General features: G+C 50.0%; 1 protein-coding gene across 1 annotated transcript in view; it reads left to right on the forward strand.

Moving 5' to 3' along the window:
* Nucleotides 1-2,767: 2,767 nt before the first annotated feature.
* Nucleotides 2,768-21,511, forward strand: part of OPRD1 (opioid receptor delta 1) — a gene marked incomplete at its 5' end in the record, with an annotated part of 30,671 nt that continues 11,927 nt past the window's right edge. Inside the window, one exon of the mRNA XM_084242883.1 lies at nucleotides 2,768-2,994. Coding sequence (XP_084099009.1) covers nucleotides 2,768-2,994 — 227 coding nt within the window. The remainder of the gene's footprint in view (nucleotides 2,995-21,511) is intronic.

A 21,511-nucleotide genomic window follows, 5' to 3' on the forward strand; every position in this document is an offset into this window, starting at 1 on the left:
GGGGTGGGGAAAGGGCACGGAATCAGAAAAGAGAAGCAATAAACCCTGGCTGGGACGAGAATGGAGGACCCCAAAGGCAATACCACCAAGAGGGTAGAGTAGCTTGGTGACACCCTACCTAACACCAGGGTGCAGGGCAGGAGCTAGGCACTAGCATGTCAGTTCCAAGCAAAATATGATAGAATTAATCAAAGGGTTGTAGTTGCTTAGGAAAATTCCTAGGTCTGGATTAAACTATGTCTGGTCTGTCTCCCTCATCAAAATGGGAGCTCATCGAAGCTAGAATTGAGTTTCCTATTCCCTCATTGATTGGTTGTCTAAATTGGGGGTACAGAGTGCACCATTACAACTATTGTAATGGTGATACATGAAAATCCAGTGATTATGCAATTAAATAGGTGGGAAATTCTGTAAAGAAGAGATACATGGTGGTAAGAGAACACATAACAATGGGAACTGGTCTAGTTGGTTATACATGGGGGAAGGGTGACAGTCATTAAAGGTTTCATGGAGGAGGTGATATTTAAGTTGAAAACTGAAGGACGAATAGCATTTAACCTTGGGAAGGGGCTGAGTCCCCTAAGTGGAAGAAATAGAGTGTGCAAATGTCCCAAAGTTGGAAAAAACTCAACTTGTTAGAGGGGTAAGGAGGAGGCTAAAATTCTAATAAGTATCCCTCCTTCTTCTTGCCCCAATTTCTCTCCCTTGACACCAGAAAAGTCTCCTTAGTACCAAGCCCTTTGGGACAGGGGAAAGAGTTCTGGCAGCACCTATGACCACAGAGTGAAAACCATCTGTGTGATGAGCCCTTAGGTGGTTGAGTGGGAAAGTCTGGGGTGGGGAGTCTCCAGCTGAGCAAGGCAAAGTGAATGGTGAGAAGGGTGAACTTAGGAATTCTGACTTTATTCTTTCTGGGAAAGAACAAGAGCCTTGCAAATAGATGAATGACTTAAGAGCCAGAGGGTGATATAAATGAGGGATCCTTGTCCAGTCACAGGCCAACAGCATTACCCCAGAACTTAGGACTTGGAAGCCCCAAGGCTGTTATTCTGTTCCCCCTGGGGACCATTATTCATAACCCAACCAGCATTTCCTGAACAAATGCTGTAATCCCGGTCTCTAATGGGTGCAAGGATCAACCAGGCCTGGTCTCCTCAAGAAGGTAAGAAGTTCACGTAGAAATAATTACCATATGAGATAATTTAGCACCTAGCCTAGATGTCTCATCTTAAAATGGGTACACTTACAGAATCCACTCCAAAGTGTTGATGTGTGTCTATATAAAGGACTTATCACAGTGCGTGGAACAGAATAGGGTTTGTAGAGAGAATGTTATGGGCAGGACAAGAATCTCAAGAAAGAGAATGACACTGGCTATGGGCTGGTTCGGTTAGGGAGAGGATGTGGGATCTTCCCTGCCCTTTCCATCTGCTTCTCCAGCACCCAGAGTTATCTTTAAGATGGTCTTAGAGGGCCTCCCCAGTGGCACAGTGGTTGAGTGCTGGGTTGTGAAGCTGCCCACAGCCTCTGCAGCGCCGGTTCAATCCCCGGCGCTGGGCGAGGGTCCCACATGGTGCGCAGACCTCTCCTGCCGCCCGCTGCTCCCCTCAGCAGTGTACTTTGGTCCTTCTGCCTGCTCTGCTCCCCGCTCTGGCTCTGGTGAATTCTCTCACCCTCCCGCGCTTCTGACTGTACCCAGTGCTTGTATAAATAAGTAAAGAAATCTTAAAAAAAAAAAAAAAAAAAAAGATGGTCTTTGAGACCCTGCCCACCAATTCATGCCCTCCTTCCCCTACCTACTCCCTGCCTTCTCCTCCTGGCCTCCTCCTAGTCCTCACCACCACAGGGTCTTTGCTCATATGGTTCCTTTATATGGAATGCTCTCCCTGTGTTTCTTTCCTAAGTGAGTTCCTTCCCATCTCACCTTAGTGTCATTTCCTCGGGGAAGCTGTCTTGAGCTCGGGGTTTTGTAGACCCCGTGTCACCAACCCCTTCTTTTCTTCCCTTCCCCCCACCTACAACCTTATTTTCATCGGTGTGATCTTAGGACTGCTGTCTCTCTCCTCCCCTGGGACGTGAGCCCCAGAAGCCAGGCGCTCCATCTGGTACTGGGCACCAGAGATCCACGAGTACCTGGTACCCCAAGATGATGGTTATAATTATGAGCACGGATGTGTGCCCAGCACTGAGCGCTTGCATCATCCTATTTAATCTCCCCACAACCCTTTGAAGGAATTGGTGCGATTATTCTAATTGACAGGAGAGGAATATAAAGTTGAGGGAGGTTAAATGACTTGCTCAAGGTCACTTTGCTCTTCCGAGCAGGGGCAAGAGGCGGGATTCCAAAGCGTCAAAAGGGTGGGGAGATGAGTCCCGGCTAGGGTCAGGGTGTACTTGAGTCTGCGGAGCATCCCTAGGGAGTGGGAAACTTCCCTGCGTGGTGCAGCACCCGCCCCCGGTCGCGGGCGCAGACTGGCTACCGCCTCCGGGCCACGTGGTGCGCGCGGCGGGCGCGTCCGAGAAGCCCGCAGCGGCTCCTGGCTCAGAGCGCTCCTGCCGAGGAGAGCAGGCGGGGGCCGCGGGACAGAGCCGGTGCGGGCGGCGAGGCAGGTAAAGAGGCGCGGAGGAAGCGGGGCGGCCAAGGTGCTGTAGCCCGCGGCGGCGTCGGGGCCGCGGCCTCTGCCCTTCTCGCGCCCTCGCACCGCACCGGCTCTCTGCGCCCAGGGCGCACGGCGGGGAGGGACGCAGCTCTGGTCATCTGGCCGCCATGGAGCCGGTCTCCTCCACGGATGCCGAGCTGCAGCCCCTGCTCCTGGCCAACGAGTCCGACGCTTTCCCCAGCGCCTTCCCCAGCGCCGGCGCCAATGCGTCGGGGCCGCCGGGCGCACGGAGCGCCTCGTCCCTCGCCCTGGCTGTCGCCATCACCGCACTCTACTCGGCCGTGTGTGCCGTGGGGCTGCTGGGCAACGTGCTGGTCATGTTCGGCATCGTCCGGTGAGTCCGCAGTGGACTGGCGCCGCGGGGCTGGGCACCTGGGGTGAGGATAGGGACCGTGGACTTGGGACCCTGACCTCGGACCCGGGACTTCCTGGGCCTCCGCGCTTTCTGCAGAGGGCGCCGGAGCCCAGCCGGAGGGCATGTCCACTGACAAGAGGAGAGGAAGAGAGAGAGAGAGAGAGAGAGAGAGAGAGAGAGAGAGAGAGAGAGAGAGAGAGAGAGAGAGAGAGAGAGAATAACATTTGATCGTCTGTTGGCATCTCACTATGGGGGTAGTCTGGTAACACTTGGTATGTCAGTCACAGTTTCTGAGTGTGTGATTCTGTTTGTGACTGAATAAGTGTATTTTGTATGTTTGGTCCTGGTAGGGGTGGGCTGAAGTGCCTGAGAGACCCTGGGCCTTTGGGGTGTGTGTGAGACCCACAGCCTTTGGCTGTGTATGAGCTGCCAATGCAGGAGGGGGACAGGAGTGTGTGTGTGTGCACCCTGCTGGGGGGGCACTTACAAGTCACATGTGGTGATCCTTTTTGGGGGCCCCAGCATTATATACTTGTCTCACACTGTGGTTTCTGATGCTTTCTGTATGAGAACATGATAATGTGGCTTGTTTTTTTGTCAAATCCCTAGAACCTCAGGGGCAGGAGAGCAACCCAAATGGCTTTGGACACTTGTGTGTGTGCGCCTGTGTGTATGTCTTTGTGTGTGTCTGAGTGTGTGTGCGCCTGTGTGTGTGTGCGCATACGCTAATGGGTGTAGTGTATTGGCAGCCTGCTCTTTTCTGCCTTCCCAGGGGCAGTCACCGGGTCAGGAGCCTGGATGTGATTCAGAGGCCAAATGCTCCCCCCCATTTTCCCCTAGGCTTGTCCTTTTTCCTGCCCAAGGCGGCAGTGGTTCACTTGGGCTGGAGTGGATTTTGTTCTCTCACCTCAGAACATGAAATCCCTTTTTTGGTATCTGAATACAATGCTGGGACCTTCTCAGAGAGTCTAAAACACCCCCAGGCTGGCCCCAGACATCCATCAGCTCGGGATATCCGCAGAAAAGACTGCAGGAAAACTCCTATCCTTATCACAAAGATGCCCTGATATTTGCTGTTAGTTGGAAATGGGTCCTCTGTGCTAGTTAACTGAGGCTATGGCCCTGAACCTCGCTGAGCCATGTGCCACCAGGCAGGGTAAAGGCCAGATTGTGGACTCAGAGGTTGAAGGTGTGAATTGTAGTCTCAGCCTAGTCACTGGTGCCTATCTTATTGGGGTCCCCATTCCTGGTGCTCCCCACCCCTCTTCTGCCCCAGTTTACATGACGAATAGATCCCGGATCCTCCATTGAGAAGCATGAATTCCAGAGTATGGGGTCTCTGCAGAGCAGAGCAGAGCACACTAGAACATTGGGTGGGGTGTGTGGGTGTTGAGGGAGCTTTGGCATCGATGATCTCTGGGGATCTTTTCTCCCCCCAGGAAGAGTAGTGGGCATATGACTTTCCTTGCTTTCAATGACTCATCACCAGCTACAGTGGGAAAATTCCCCAATGTATAGGCAGGATTGAGTTTTGCTTTGCAGTTTTCTCAGTGATTTGCCCTATTTTGCCTTTGGGGTTGGTGCAGCCTTCAGATGTCCCAACCCGAGAATTCATCCCAGCTCTGCCACACACTAGCTCTGTGACTTGGGTAAGTCACTTTCTTTTTTGAGTCTCAGTTTCTTCATCTGTGGAATGGGGTGATAATCAATGTTCTAGAAACAGGGTTTTCACAAGGTGTCAATGAGAGATTATAAATAATACAGTTGGCTTGGTGCCTGGATTCAATAAGTGGAAACTGGCCATGTAATGAAGAGGAGGAATTTTCCAGATCCTTCAGAATCTGGTGCCTGTTAAAACAGGGAGAATGGAGTGGGGTGGTCCTCAGGTGGGTCTGAGAGTGGCTGTGATTCTGAGAGCTCCAGGTTCCCAAGCACTTACACTCTGGAGGGTAAGAAGCTCAAGTCTGGGGAGAGCTGAGCATCTGTGTTCAGTTCCAATCCAGCCTCTTCCCAGGGGTCGTCTGGCTGGTGAGCTGAGGAGCACAGCTCTCCTGCTGTCATTGAGGTAGGGGAGGGCCTCTACCTTCTGTGGGTCCGCTCAGAGCAGGTTCTGGGCTTACCCTGCTGGGGATGCTCCCAACCATCTTTCTGAAATTGCCTTGTCAAATGTATCTTGCAAGTAATACAGCTGGTCCCAGTAGGTTCCTTTGTTACTAAGGCATTTCCCTGGCCCACCATCTATGTGACAGCTGTATCTCTGGGTCTGAATGGCTTCATCCTCACCTATAAGCCTGTGGGAGGGACATTAGAATCCTCATCGTTATCACTCCCATTTTACAGATGAGGAAACTGTGGCTCAGAGGGAGAGACAGAGTGACCTGTTCTCCTGTGGTTCCACAGCTAGCTCTCTTGTTTTGTGACTGCAAGCCAAGAACTTTTTCCAGAACTGCCTGGGATAAGGGACAAAGAATTGCTTGGAAGGAAGGGGCAGAATCCTGTCCTTCCTCTTGTCGTCAGAGAATGATGGACACCAAAAGACTATGATTCTATACATTATTTGGCCCACGTACTTTCAGCTGCTGTCCTTGGGGGATAGGGATGGATGGGAATCGACACCACTTTAGTGCTTCCCCACTGAGAAGAAGGTTAAGGACAGGGCAGCTACCTAGGGCTCAGCTTCTGCTGGCAAGGCCCCAGGAGCAGCAGGGAGAGGGAAGCCCAGGGTGAGAAGAGCCCCTGTGTCTGGTTCCCTAAACAACCCATAAATGAGTCAGTTGATTGGTTGACTGGATGACTGTTCCAATGACTGAATTCTACTTGTCAGTCTTGAACTTGAGCAGTTTGGTGGCGATGGCAGGGAGCACAGGGGAAGGTTTGCAAGGGAAGAGGAAGAGGACACCTGGGTTGGGAAGGCAGAGTGTTGTCGTGGCAGGAGGCACTCTTGAAGCCAGACAGCAAAGTTCAAAACCACATACTTGCCGTGCGTGTGGGTTACCAACTCCACCCCTAAGGCGGGGATGACAGCATTGCCTCCGTGGTGGTGGTGAGGATCAAATGAGACGTGTGCTGCCTCTGGGCCCTTTAGACCCTCCGCCTTTTGGGAGCAGGGAGCAGCGAGGGCTTCGGTGGGAGGAAGAGACATCCGTCAGCTCGTCATCCGACACAGTTAAGATTGTAGGGGTGCTGAGGGCTGTGTGGAGTACGGGGGGCTTCGGCAGCCCATGGTGGTCTTACTTGGTCAGGGAATTCAGAGGCCTCTGAAGAGCTGAGGACGAGGCGGGGACAGCAAAGGAAATTGCTGAGGGAAGAGCCTGAGAAGGGCAGCATGACATGGTTGTGGGGCTGAAAAACAGAACAGGGGGATCCCAGAATCCCCGATCATGATCAAGGAGTCCTTGCCATTTCCTCCTCCCCCTCACCTGGCCCTTCCTCCCCCATCTCTCGTGGACCCGCCTGGGAAGCCCACTCATCCTTCTCGGTGCACCAGACAGGCCCCTGGGAACTGTGCTCTTAGCAAATCTTCTGAGGCTCCTGAGGCTTCTGTGAAGCATGAGCAGGATTTTTGGGGGGCATCTGGTCCCCAGGAGATCATCCCTTCCTCCTCCTGCAGTGCGAGTGCAGCAGCTAGTGGAGTGACTTGTGGGGCCAAAGTGCAGAGGCTTGGGAACCCCTCCTTCTCGGTGTCTGTCCCTAGCAGAGCTGGCACCTCAGAGTCCCCACTGGTGCCCCATTGGGCAGAGTGGATACGGGGGCTAAGTGAAGCAGCCCAGCTTCCCCCTCCATGGTCTAGAACATCCTGGTTTGCCTGCCCCAGAACTGAGCAGGAGATCAGAATCAGTGCTTTCCCAGCTGACCTCTGTCTGTTCCACAGCCTTCCCCATCTCCTTGCCTCCACTTCTCCCTGGTTTCAGCAGGTTCACAATGCCCCTCAGGACCCTGCCCCCTGTCCGCTGCCCCCTAGGACCCTCTCAAACTTCTCTGCCCCCTGACCTCTCCCTCGCCCTGACTGTGTCTCCCGACTCTTATCCTGACACCAGTGCTGACTCTGCCACCTACTAAGATCTTTAACAAGTAGGATTACCATTCTGCACCCCAGTTTCTTCACCTATAAAATGGGGATCATAATGCCTGCTTCATAGGCACCTTGGTCCCTAAAGACTGGATTAGAAGCTGCTATAAAGCGTGGTGTTTCCCCTCCTACGACTGCAGCATAGAACAGGGGGGCATGGTTTGGCCGGACTGGGGTGGAGCCATGAGGGTGAACGAGGGGTCTTGTCCTCTCTGTCTCTTACCAGGTGCGGGGGCTGTGGAGGGGGGTGCTCCAGTGTCAGCTTCACAGGTCTGGGGGCTCTGAATCCTGTCTTGTATTTGGAAGTCCAGCATGAGCCCCCTTGGCTTCTTATTCTTCTCCCCCTCTTGCCCTTGGTGGGGTTCATGGCCTCAGGACCCCTAGACTGGGAGAGTGACAGTGTGGTCAAAAGGTCACAGCTGGAGGTCATGCAGTGCCTGGTCTCTATCCCACCTCAGCCAGGCCTCATGGTGGCTTTGGGGAAATAGCTCACCGTCCTGCGCCTCATTTCTGCTTTGGTAAAAAGGGGCCCTCTCAATGAGTTACTGGGAAAATTGAATGAGATCATCATATAAAGGCTGTAGCACCACACCTGGCACATAGTAGGTCCTCAACCCATGCCAGGTGCTGGTTTCTAGCAGCCTGCAGCTGCTCCAGGCGGGGAGCGTGGGTGGCTGTGCAGCCCGATTGTCTGAATTTCAACCTTGGGTCCTTTCCCGTTTCCTGCCTTGCCTGCTCCGTAACTTGGCTGCTGCTGCCCCTGCCAGGCCCACCCAGCCCCAGCCCTCACTGCCCAGACTCTCAGCTAAGCCTCAGCAGAGCCTCTGGGTCCTGACGCAGCTGAGCCCCTAGGATCCTGTTTAGTTGTAGCTCCAGGACAACTGCAGCTTCCTAACGCTGGGGCGGCCTCGGAGTCGCTGAGTGGTGAAGGGGGAGCAGTCGTTGGCTGACTCCGTGGAGAGGTGGGGGGGTGAACATTCCAGGCAGAGGGAAAAGCACAAGCAAAGGAAAGCGCAGTGGATGATGATGGAGAGCTGCAGAGGGCAGGGAATTTCGCCGAGGCTGACCTGAGGGTCCAGGGCTGTGCTGGTGGAGAAGGCGCAGGCACAACAGCAGAAAAGGCCTGTGAGCAGGTGTCCTTGCCAGGCCTGTCCAGGCGCCTGCTGTGTGTGAGCTTGGGCGAGGCCCAGGAGCCGTGGAGACGCCTCCCACTATGGTCTCTGCCTTCCACAATTCCTGCTGAGGTGCAAATGTTAGAAGAACTCCATGGACCAGCCCAGAGCAGCGGAGGATGTTGCTCTGGTGGTGAGGAGGGCAGGAGGACGGCAGCATGGCTGTGCTATGGGCCAGTGGCCATGCTGAGGCACCAGTTCCAATCTGGACAGTGGCAGCTGAGTCTGGACAGGCTCTTGGGTCCCACCTTAAGGCAGTCATGCTGGGAAATGAGGGGCTTTGGGTTCAGGCAGGCCAAGGGGAAGAGGACTTTGGCGCAATCTGTGCAGGAGGGCATTCAAGAGGAAGGATTTGGTGTGAGTGTGGGGGTTCAGGGGGGTGGGTTGGATGGGAAGGACTTCAATGTGGGGAAACCAGAGGCTGGCTCTGGGCCATGTGCGAGAGCTGAGTGACCTGAATCCCTGGCTTCGGTTGTCCCCTTTCTCAAATGGAGCGCTGTCCACCTACCAGGGAGGCAGGAGCCTGGGCCAGGCGACCTCTGTGAGAGCCAGCAGGGACTGCGATATTCCATTGCATCTCCTGGCCTGGCCCCAGAGCTGCCACGTCCCGGCTCAGGTTTGTCCAGCAGGAGCGTGTGACTCACTGACACACCAGGGGAGTCAGAGGAGCCACAGAGGGCACTGAGGAGCCTCTCCCGCGCCCGTCCTGCACTGTGGGCTGCAGGTTCTCATTCACAGCCCAGGGTGGGAAGGTTTGGAGGGAGCAAGTGCCTCTCACCCCAGAAAGGTGCAAACCCAGGTCGTTCTGACTCCCTAACCATTGCATGTCCGCTCTGCCACGCTGTCCCCAGGACACGAGGGGAATGGGGGTGAGAGCTGGGGAGTCTAGTTAGGGAAGGGAGGAAGGCAGCTTGCCGTCTGCACACAGCAGCCAGGGCGGCTCACACACCGCCACTTCTCCGAGCCTTGGTTTTCTCATCTGTGAAGTGGGACTTAACCTTGTAGGTGGCCGATGTGAAAGATTTCAGCACCTCAGCAAGCATTTGGTAAATTTTCAGTAACTGCTTTCTATTTTTCTGACTCTTCAGAAAAGGAGTGAGTCTTGTTTCTCACCCACCTGATCGATCGCCATTTATTGAGGCCCAGAGGAACTATAATTATTGGGTAGGTGCTAGAGGGAAACTTCATCAACGCATTATTAGAAACCTTCTTCTACAATAAAGTTGATATCGGCATTTATTTCGGGAAATATGGAGAAATTTTAGCAGAGACAAACATTACCATCATCTCTCCACAAGAGAGAAGCTTTGTCATTTTGGTGTATTTCCTTCCATCTCTTTTTTCTGACCCTGTGTTTTTGTGTGTGTGTTAATGACATCCAGATCACACTGTTTTGAAATAATGATTACTTTATGTGAAGTGTTTTGTAAACTGTCTTTTCATGTAACACGATCTTGTGTGTTCTTGTGTTAGCAATTATTCTTTGAAAAAGATTTTCGAAGACTGTATTTGGGGGGGATTTATATTGTTTCCATTTTCATGCTAAAAGTGCCTGTGAACCTTCTTGAACACAAATGTTTGTGTACATCTTGTATTACTTCTATATGGAAATTTCAAAAAAGTGTTCCGGGAAGGCATGGCCCGCTGTGTAACGGAGTGAGCTTCCTGTCACTGAAGTTATAGGGCAGAGGAACAATGGCAGGGGCACCGGAGGCTTGTGCAGAGACAAGATGAGAAACGATTTTACGTTCCTCTCATTACAGCTGAGCTCTGAGTCGCTGATCCCTGAGCCTCCTCTCCTGTTGATGCCTGGACTTTGAGAGGAAGGGGGCTGAGCGAGGGCAAGCCTTGATTTCATTAATGTCAGAGTCCTGGGATGGCCAAATCCAATTGGCTACCCAGATCATCATAACATGCACAGGAAGAGGGATAATCGTGGCGCAGAGCAGAAAGCCTGGCTTAAATTAGCTATTTGCCATCACGCAGGCTGCAGCGGCCCCATTACCAGCCGCGGGGTAGGGGTGGGATGGAGTGCCTGGGTTGTGCTCTGTTGATTTATAGCTCCTGGTGCAGCTGCAGAAATCAGCGGCTTTGTCTCTGGCCAGGATGGGGGTGCGTGTGTGTGGAAAGAATCTTGTCTTCTGTAGCTTTCTGCATCTTTTCTGAGAAATGGAAGGAACTCAAACTTCACAACCCTGTGAGGTGAAAAAACCCCATTCAGTAAACAACACAGAGAATTGGAAACGGCCTGACTCCCCTCCGCTGTGGCAGTAACCTTTTTCCAAGGCATAGAATCATGGATGATGATGATCCTCTTTATTGAACACTTATTTGTGCCAGGAGTTCTGTATATGTTATGTGTCGATACTGTATTCTGCATATATACATCTATAAGCATATATATTATCTTGTTTAATCCCCATAGATCCATATAAGGTAAGTGTTGTTTTAAAAAAAATTTTTAAAGGGCATCCCCCATGGCATAGCAGGTTGAGTGTGGCGCTGTGAAGCTGTCCGCAGCCTCTGCAGCACCGGTTCAATTCCCGGCCAGCCAGGAAGATACCCACATGGCGCGGCAGACCTCTCCTGTCTCACCCGCTGCTCCTGTCAGCAGAGCTTTCGGTCCGGCTGCTTGTTCTGCTCCCTGCTCTGTCTCTGGTGAATCCTCTCACCCTTCCACACCTCTGGCCTGTACCCCAGCTCTTGTATACATAAATAAAATCTTAAAAAAAATTATAAATTTTTTTTTAAGATTTATTTTTGCATAGAAGAGCTGGCCAGGGATCCAGCTCAGGCCCTAGTGGTGTGATAGTGCTGAGACTTAACCCCTAGGCCACCAGGGAGGCCTGCCCCCACTTTATAGATGAGGAAACCAGGGCTCAGAGAAAGCCTATACTATGCCCAAAGCCCTAGAGTCCAGCTGCAATCAGGTCATTTGGCTCCCAAGAGCTCACACTCTGAACCACTGCCCTGTCCTCTGTCAAGCTCTGATCTACAAGTAGGAGGCCGAGGTCTGGAGACCTTGTGTGTTTTCTGACTTAATGGCCAAGGTAGGACTGGAACTTGCCTTTTGTATGGGCAGGACTGGGCACAGTGCAGGTTTTCTGATCCCATGCAGACCGGGTAAAGGAGGAGTCAGAGTCCTTAGTGGGTTTTTGCAGGTCTTTTATTGGGGTTCACCAGGTGTATGGCAGGCAGGGGTGCTGGCTGGGGGGCTGGGAGGCTGGCAGGCCTCCCAGCCCCCAGCAAGTCTTCACTCTATCTGGACTCTCTGGCGTTCGTTCTGCTGCTTCTCGGCTTCTGCTTCGGCTTCTCCTGCTGCTACTGCGGCTGCTGCTACTGCTGCTGCTGGCGTCCCCCCGTGACGCTGCCCTTAAAAAGCACAGTCTTAGCTCAGCTGAATCCCATCTACCTATGCCCACACCCTATTCCAGGTGCCCGCCATCAGGCATGCATTCAGGACAAGGATCTATCATCTATCCTGATGGCGGAAGGGCAGAAAAGCCTGACATTTTCTTTACCCTACACCTTTCCTAACCCTTTGCTCCCTCTCCTTGCATCTCTTCCTGTCCTTGGGGTTACAAGGTGACCAAATTTAGTGGTACTTGGGAGCATGAGAAATGGGTTTCTCCACAGGGCAACCACAGCTGGATACCACTGATACCATATAGGCCCAAAGACCCCAGGTTCCCTGGGGCAGGACCAACAGCCACATCTTTCAGAGATACCTGCTTCTTGCTGGCTGTCCCCACCACCCCACCCAGGCTCACCTCACTAGGCCTCATCTGTGAGATGAGAATGATACCAAGACACCTACATGGCAGGGTTGAAGTGGACGTACATCCAGCAACCCCTGCTGAGGATCAGGTGCTAGGCCTGCAACAGCGATCCAGATAGTTCCTGAGCCCATGGAGGTGATATTCTGGGGAAACATAGACAGTAAACAGTTGTAAGGTCAAGGCCATAAGCAATGAAGTCAATTAAATCAAACCTGGGAGAGAGTGGCGGGCTGCAGGTGTAAATGGGGAGGTCAGGGAGGAGGAGACAAGGCCTGTTGCTAGGAAGAAGCATTTTAGGCAGAGGTAACAGTGAGGGTAAAGGTGAAGGGAGATGATGTATGACCTCAGCACAGGCCTGGCCTGTAACAGGAAATTATTGGTGATCATGATGCTTTTTGGCTGGTTGCCCAGCACTTGGGAACCAGGGGCAGGACTAAGCCAAAGGAGGGAAACTGCTTCTCCCAGTCAGGCCAGCTGCCCCTGCAGGACAGATGGAGATAGTCTGTTTCCCTTGGTTACAAAAATTCGTCCTCCTGAAGTGCCTGCATCTCTTGCACGATTTTCCATCCTTCTGGGGGAGGGAGCAGAGACCAGCACATGGCTAGGGGGCTGCCTGGAGGGCAGGTAGCCAGTCCCTCTACCTGCTTGGGCTTTGTCATCCCAAATGAGAGCGTGTTCAGCCAAAGCATGATATTTTGACTCAACAGGACTAACTTCAAAAACAGAACCACCGATCTTTGCTGAGTGCTAATAAAGTGGTCGGCTCTGGGCTGAGCACCCACCTACGTTAGCTCATTTGATTCTATTAACCGCGTGAGGCTGGAGCCATGCTTCCCTCCATTTGACAGATAAGGACTGTCATCTGTCAGTCTTCTGAGTCTCAGAGATAATAATTGACTTGCACAGGAACACCATTGGCAAATGGCAACATCAGCCTTTGGCTGAGGCCTCTGACTCCCAGCACCTGCATGTGCCAAGGGTCCCCGAGTTGGTGTCCGTGCAAAAGGTGGGACCTGCAGTCCTCTCTGATGCCTACTGGGGAAATGCGACTTTTCCACACAGCCAGGGGCTAGGAGAGGCTGTGGTGCAGGTCAATTTATTTGTAAAATTATTAAAATTATAAATTATTATTATTTTTTAAATATCTCCTGTCGACTTGTTTTATTTTTAAAAAGATTTATTTATTTATGCATATAAGAACTGGGGTACAGGCCAGAGGTGCAGGGGGGTGAGAGGATTCACCAGAGACAGAGTGGGAAACAGAATAGGCATATCGACCAAAATACACTGCTGAGGGGAGCAGTGGGTGAGGCAGGAGAGGTCTGCTGCGCCATGTGGGTTGCTCTCTGGCCAGTCGGGGGATCGAACTTATGCTGCAGTGGCTGTGGCGAGCTTCATAGGTTGTATCTTACCCCTTGCTCCACCAGGGAGGTCCTATTAAAATTATAAATTATTAATAAAACAAAAGTGAGACTCAGGTGTGTGTGAAGCAGAAGGTGCTGTAACAAGTACCATCCAGCATGGCCAAAGACCTCGAGGTGGGAAACTGGGCTTTTCGTTAACATCCTGCTTTGGGTGCTGGTTGTGTCCACTCTACACTCTTGGACAAGCATATAGCCTCTTTGGGACCAGTTTTCTTCTGTGAGTAAAATGGGAATATGTTGATTTCCCCCCTCACACACACAGGGTTGGTGGGAGACAGAGGACAGAATGTGTTTGAAGTGCTTTGCACTGGGCCTACTTGGCCCATTATATCGAGTGTCCCTGGAATTGGGATGGGTTGGCATCTCCACAAGGTCACCAAGAATGATGTTTTTACATGGAATTGTGGTACCAGAACATTTTCTTGGTGATGGTGAAGCCTCTAAATTTAAGATTCTACCAATTGCAACAGTAGCAAAAATGAGCATGTACTTTAGGAATATTGCAAGATTCCGCACAGGGGACTTTATGAGCAACATCTCTTTTAATCTTCACAGCACTTCCCTGAGGTAAGGATCATTTAATGTGCTTGTTTTACAGATGAAGAAGCTGAGGCTCAGAGAGGACAGAGTCTGCCCTCTCTCCATGTTACCACGCCACCTCTCATCACACTTGAACCCCTGCAGCACAACTCGATGTGGGGGGGTGTTCTCATTGTCCTTTTCCAGCTGAGAAGACTCTTGAGAAAAGCCTTGAACGTGGGCTTCAGGTCTGTCAGTCAGGGTGCAATGAGAGAGCAAAGCACCAGTGGGTTATATTTGGCGTCATCTGCTAATGTGATTGTAGGGTCTGGCTAGGCAAGCCTGAAATTTGTACGACAGGTTGGCAGACTAGAAACTCAGGCGAGAGTTGGTGCTGCAGGCTACAGGTGGAATCTCTTCATCCTCTGGGATGAAGTTTTGCTCTTAAAGGTTGCCATTATCAAGGGTAATCTCCTTTATTTAAAGTCGACTGATTATAGATCTCAACCACAGCTACAAGGTGCCTTCACAGCAACACCAATTAGTGTTTGATTAAATGGCTAGGTAGTGTGGCTTAGTGAAGTTGACACATAATACTGACCGTCCCTGGGACACACACGCCTGGGCTTGAGTACAACTTACAGGCTCTGTGACCTTGGGCAAGTTTCTCTTCCTCTCTGACCCTCAGCCCCCGCATCTTGTCAAATGTAGTCGTTGTTCTGACCACAACTGGTTGTGGTGAGGATTTAATGAAATGACGTAAATCAACTGCCTTCTTCCAGAGCTGTCACATGGAGGGGAGAGGCACACAAAAATAGATCACAAAACAGTGTTTTCTGAATGTAAGTGCTGCTTCTGTGTTTGCTTCATTTTGCACTGGTTGCTCCTGGAGGGCAGGGACTCTGTCCCATTCATTTTCTATCCTTTTCCTAGCTCAATCCCTCACTCTAAGGATGCATCACTAAGTATTTCTTAAATATCTAGTTGGCACTTTGTTAATGAGATTCCCTCTGGGGAATTGGAATCTATAATAAAAAAATCTCCCAACTACAAAGCAAGAGTGAATGAACTCAGGTCTCTAGACCCTTTAGAGGAACCTCTTAACTTCTCAGCTCAGTTCCTGCAATGAACTTTCTCTGATGTCCCCAAACCAATGGTTCTTCCCCCTCTGTGTCCCCATAGTGCCCTATACGGCTCTCATCCGAGTAGGGACCACCCACTTTCCCAAACACTGATGTCTCCTCTCGCCCCAGATGAGCAGGGGTGGCTGTGGGGGAGTATCCCTTGTTTACAGCTGGAGACTCAACCTGGGGTCCTGCACTCAGGTGCCAAGCAGGTGTTTGTAGGAAGAACACATCCTGTTTTCAGAGACCCCCAGGCTGACATACCACACGAGGAGGTCTGTGTCCTCGGGGCCGCCCCTGTGCCCAGCTCTTCATCTCCTGGCCCAGTGAACGCGAAGGCAGAAGCAGAGCCGGGGCGGTGGGGAAGCTCTTGTCTTTCCCGGCTTCCATGAGCATCTTGTAGTCTAGCCCTGACCTCAAGAGAATGGCCCTGTCTATCGCTGACTGTGATCTGGACGGCCTCCCCACTCATATTCAATTCAGGGCCCCTTTATTTTCATGTTCCAGCCCTTAACCTTCTCCTGTGACATACTTGCTGGGCCTCATCATAATTAACTACTTTCTTTTCTCAGGCTTTGCCAAAACTGAGACAGCTAATTAATTTCTGGCCGTTCGCCACTCGCATTAAATGGTGGGCAGGGACGCAGCTCCCGTCCTTGCTGCCCAGCTGGGCTTGTTTTGCCAGTCGGAAGAGCAGCTACCCCTTTGTCTGCAAATAGAGGGAACCCCAGCTGGACCGTGGCTGACTGGCTGGCGGGCAGGAGCTTTATTGAAGCTGCTTGTTCCCCAGTGGGTAAAGCCTTTGTGATCACTGCTGTAGCTGTCCCTGGGCTTCCTCATTGGTTAAAAAATAAGGAGGAGGAAGAAAAGAGGGGGAGGAGGGGGATAAGGGGAAGAAATGGACTTTGACATACAGGGAGAAGAAGACGGATAGAGTTTGGGAGTGAGGGTTCTGGAGTCAGAGGGACCCAAGGCCCAACCCAGGCCCTGTCACACCCAGGCTGTGCCATGCCTCGGGTAGGACTTTCAGCGACTTGTCCCCACCCCTAGCCTCAACATTCCTACCTGCAAAATGGGAATAAGAATATTCATTTCCTGTGGTGGTTGTGCAGACTCAGTGGGATAATGAACACGCAGTGGCACTTATTTAGTAGGGCAACTGGCACCTAGTAAGTGCTCAATAAATACTTTCATCAGCCATCTTTCCTTTCAGTGCTAACATTCAATGTTCCTAATGAAAAAAGTCCTTGTGTTGGGAGAGCTGGGATGTGGAACAGACCTGTTCCTGGTTTTTTGTTAATTTATGTTTATTGAGGTGGTGATGATTTATAACATTGTATGTGTTTTTGGGGTATAGGTTCACACTGCTACACAAGTATGTTATACCACCCTCCACTAATCCTCCACTATAATCCTTTGGGACAAGTGATTTTTCCCCCTCTAGCACCATCTGTTATAAACCCTTGACTCTATCTCCCCCTGCCCCCCGTTTCAATCTCAGGAACTTCACTTTGTTTATTAATGTCTGCTAATTTTTGTAAGTATTTTTTTTAAGATTTATTTATGCATACAAGAATTGGGGTACAGGCCAGAGATGCAGGGGGTGAGAGGATTCACCAGAGACAGAGTGGGTAACAGAACAGGCAGGCTGACTGAAATACATGCTGAGGGGAGCAGCGGGCGAGACAGGAGAAGTCTGCTGCACCATGTGGTTTTTCCCTGGCTGGCCAGGGATCGAACTCATGCTGCAGAGACTGTAGATTGCTTCATAGTGTGGTGCTTAAACCCTTGCGCCACCAGAGAGGACTTATAAACATTTTTTATGTTGAATCGTTCACTATATACATGTCCAATATTTGTCTTGCCGTTCTGACTTGCTTTACTTCTATTTTTCTGTAAATGGCAGCATTTCATCTTATGGCTGAATAGTATTCTATGGTGTGGATGTAACCGCATCTCCTTGATCCCATTGTAAATAGTGCTGCAATAAGCATTATAGAACATATAGTTTTTTGAGTTGACAGTTTCAAGGGTGGGGCTACTGGGGGATATGGTGTTTCTATATATATTTTTTAAAGATTTATTTATTTCTGCATAAAAGAACTGGGGTACAGACCAGAGGTGTGGGGGGTGAGAGGATTCACCAGAAACAGAGTGAGGAAACAGAACAGGTGGATCTACTGAAATCCACTGCTGAGGGGAGCAGCGGGGAGACAGGAGAGGTCTGCTGCACCATGTGGGTTGCTCCGTGGCTGGCCAGGGATCGAACTCATGCTACGGAGGCTGCGGACAGCTTCACAGTGCTGTGCTTAACGCCTTGCGCCACTAGGGAGGCCCTACATATTTTGTTTTTTAAGGTAAATCCAGATTACTTTCCATCCTGGCTTTCCCAACCGGCTACACCAGTTTATATTCCCACCAACAGTGTAATAATAAAGTCCCTCTTTTTCCACATCCTCTTCAGCACTTGTTATTGGGGGACTTTTTAATATGTGCCATTCTCATGGGTTGAGATAGGATCTCATTGTGGTTTTAACCTGCATCTCTCTTATTGAAAGCAAAGATGAACATTTTTCCATGTATCTATTGATTGGCTTTCTGGATATCATCTTTGGTGAATTGTCTGTTCAAATTTGCTGCCCATTTATTAATTTGTTTGGTTGTTGATTGTGTAAGTTTTTTATATATCTTGGATCACCTCTTGTCAGTTATGTAATGTGTAGTTATTTTCTCCTATTCAGTAGGAGGCTTTTTTATTCTACTTATTTTTTTATTTCATTGTGTAAAAGCTTTTTAATGTGAGATAATCCCACTGGTTTATTTTTGCTTTTGTTTCTCTTGCCGTAGAGGTTGAGTCTCCAAAAACATCTTTATCATTGATATCCTGAAACATATGCCAAGGTTTCTTCTATATATTTTATTGTTGCCAGTCTTACATCTAAATCCATTTGGAATTTATTTTTGTGATGGATTTAGAGAGTAGTCCAATTTCATTATTTTTTTTAACATGCAACCTTCCGGTTTTCCTAGCACTATTTATTAAAAGACTATCCTTTCCTCACTCTGTGGCTGTGGCTGTCAGACCTACTTTTAATAGACGTGCTTCTCTGTTTTAGGCCCTGGCTGGCAAGGTTAACCCCTCTGTACTAGTTTCCTAAGACTGGTGTAACAGATTACCATAAAATACACAGCTTAGAGCAACAGAAGTGTATTCTCTTGTAGTTCAGGAGGCCAGAAATCTGAAATCAAGGTGTCAGAAGGAACATGCTCCCCCGAGGGCTCTAGCCGGGAACCCTTCCTTGCCTCTCTCTGGTGTTGCCTGCAAACCTTGGCATCTTATGGGTTTGTAGTCATATCACTCATTTTTTGCCTCTGTTTTCACCTGACCGTGTTCTCTCTGTGTGTATCTCTGTGTCTCCTCTTATAAGGACAACTTACAAGGCTCAGAGTGGTCAGGACCCATGGCCCCAAAGTTCTACAGTTAGGTAGAGGCAGAGCTGGGCCTTATATCTAGGTGCGTTCGTGCTGTACCTTTACTGTGTTCGTTTCCACAAACTTGACCTAAAAGAGCTGAAATTTGTTCTCCCATAGTTCTGGAATCCAGAAGTCCAAGAAGTGTCTGTAAGCCTGCATTCCTGTAGAGGATCTTGGGGAAACTCCTTCCCTGTCCAGCTGTTGGTAGCCACATTCCTTGGCATGCGGCTGCATCACTCTAATCTCTGCTTCCATCTTCACTTGGCCTTCTCCCTGTGTGTCTCTTACAAGGAGACTCTGGTTATTGGAATCAGGGCCCACCCAGATAGTCCAGGACAGTCTCATCCCAAGATCCTGAACTTAAATGCATCTACAAAAACCCTTATTCCAAATAAGGTCAGTACAATCACTGGGGGTTGAGACCTAGACTTGTTTTTCAGGGACTATCATTCAACCCACTTCATTATTAAAGGTTATTAAAGCCTTGATGGTACAGTGTCTGCTGGGTCCCCAGCCCACAATGTGGAGATGTAGGGAGCAGGAATATTCTGGAATGGTTTCAAAGTAGAAGGAGATGATTGAAGTGGTAAGGGGAGGTCAACTTGGGGGCCATGTGTAACAGAGGGTACAGCTTAAGCTGCAAATCCCATCTGGGATCACAGCCCTCCAGGAATCTGGAAACCTGACCACAGGGGCCAGCCCTGCCAGCTGGGGTGTCTGTCCACATTTGAGGCCACTGATTCCAGAGAGAAAGGATCTGGCCGCACTTACCTGAAGAGAAGGGAGAAGGCCTTTCCTGAGCACCATCTGTGTGCCTATGATTGTGATTTACCTGCTTCATCTCGTGCCCTCCCTTAACCTAAGAAAGTGGCATCATCTTTATTCAGATAACCTCATTCCTGAATGCACTAGGACAAATGAGATGGGGGCCCTGAGGACTAGCCACACAGTCCTGAGAAGGCTGCCAAACGACCAGCCATAAGTTAACATATCCTGAGCACCATTGTTCGAACTCATGTCTTACCATGGCTGGATAAGGTGTGTACTAATATCTCTGTGGGAGGGAGAAGGGGTAGGTTTGGAATCTGTGATTCCATGAGCAGAAGCAGAAAAAAATAGTTCCAGGTGAGAGAGAGAGAGAGAGAGAGAGAGAGAGAGAGAGAGAGAGAGAGAGAGAGAGAGAGACTGAGAGAGAGAGAAAAGAGGCATGGAGAGAGAACTTGCTTGCTGGGTGTGTTGCCCCAACAATGGGATTGGTTGTGAATTAGGCCTGCAGGTAGTGAGTTCCCTGTCTCAGGAAAGACTCAAGCAGAAACTGTGTTGCCATTTGTCTGGCAAGCCGTAGAGTGAATACCTTCCCTGTGAAGTTTTCTTCTAATGCTGAGATCCTAGAAATTTTTCCCAAGAAGAGCTTCAGTTAGTTGTGTGCACAAAGATGTTCACCACAGCATTATTTATAAGACAAAAAAGTGGAAGCAACCCACATATCCTCCAATGTGTGATTTATTAGGTAACTTTAGTATTCCTGGGGTGCCTAGATCTAGCCTGAAGTCTGTTTTTGAGTTAGAAATGGTTTAAAAGATTGTTTTTAAAAAGAGTATGGGGCCTCCCCGGTGGCGCAGTGGTTGAGTGCTGGGTTGCGAAGCTGCCCGCAGCCTCTGCAGCACCGGTTCGATCCCCAACTGCTCCCCTGCCACCGGAGGAGGGTCCCACATGGTGCGCAGATCTCTCCTGCTGCCCGCTGCTCCCCTCAGCAGTGTACTTCGGTCCTTCTGCCTGCTCTGCTCCCCGCTCTGGCTCTGGTGAATTCTCTCACCCTCCCGCGCTTCTGACTGTACCCAGTGCTTGGATAAATAAATAAATATATCTTTTAAAAAAAAAAGAGTATGGAAGAGAACTTATGGCTCTCAAAGCCTAAAATATTTATTCTCTGACCCATTATTGACCTCTGGACAGAATAACAATCTGCCACCAAAAATTATATTAATCTATTTCTATGGATATAGAAAGATGGCCACATTATATTTCTGAGAGAAAGAAATAGGTTATGTAACGGTATCCAGGCCACTCCTGTTTCTCTAAAATGGAGTTTGTATGTTTGCATGTTACCTGTAGTGATGGCTATAATATGACTAGTGGTTATTAAACTCCTTTAGTGATGGTTCTGTATTGTGTGAACATTTTCTAGTGAGCAGCTGTTATTTTTGAGATCTCAAAAAGCATTTGGGAATAAAATCAATTCTAAATACTCTAGCAAGCCGCACTGTTGGGGACCAAATGAATTTTAATCTAGGCTGAAGCCATTTTGCTCAATATTGTTTCCCAGGTGCTACAAGGCCCATCAAGCTGAGATTGACACTCTTGTTTTGTCGCTATTGCCTTTGCTTTTAGGTCTCTGGCCCTACTCTGACTCCTATGCCCTGTTGTGCTTTAGTGGGGGAAAATACCCCCCAGTTTATTTAAAAACAAAGGAGCTACTTTGGATAGATGAGCTGACATTCCCCTTCATCCTAGCAGAGCTGAGTCACTTCAGACTCAGGGCAAACAGGCCAGGCCCCGATATCCTTCAGGGGACTCTTAACCACAGAAGGGAGGTAGGGAGGAGGCTAGGGAGAGAGGGCTGGCTCATTTGAGCTCTGTGGTCTGTGACTGGTTCCTTTTGGAAACCTTGACGCCCCTGATCCACCCTGTCCGGTCAACACCGCATCTCTCGGTTCCTGGCCTGGACTGAGTTCCAGGATATGGCTTGCCCAGTGCCTGGCACATCCTCAGTGCCCAACAAATGTTTATTATCTATTAAAAAACACAAACATAACACAGGTGTCAGGGGTATATAGAGCCATGCCTGAGAAACACCTGGCTTACAGTTGTTTGTCCATAAATACTGGTTGCCCCTCCCTTGTGGCCAGACCCTTCTTCCTCGCCTGACTGGCCC

The sequence above is a fragment of the Talpa europaea genome, assembly GCF_964194135.1.
Source record: "Talpa europaea genome assembly, chromosome: 9".
Classification (NCBI taxonomy): domain Eukaryota; kingdom Metazoa; phylum Chordata; class Mammalia; order Eulipotyphla; family Talpidae; genus Talpa; species Talpa europaea.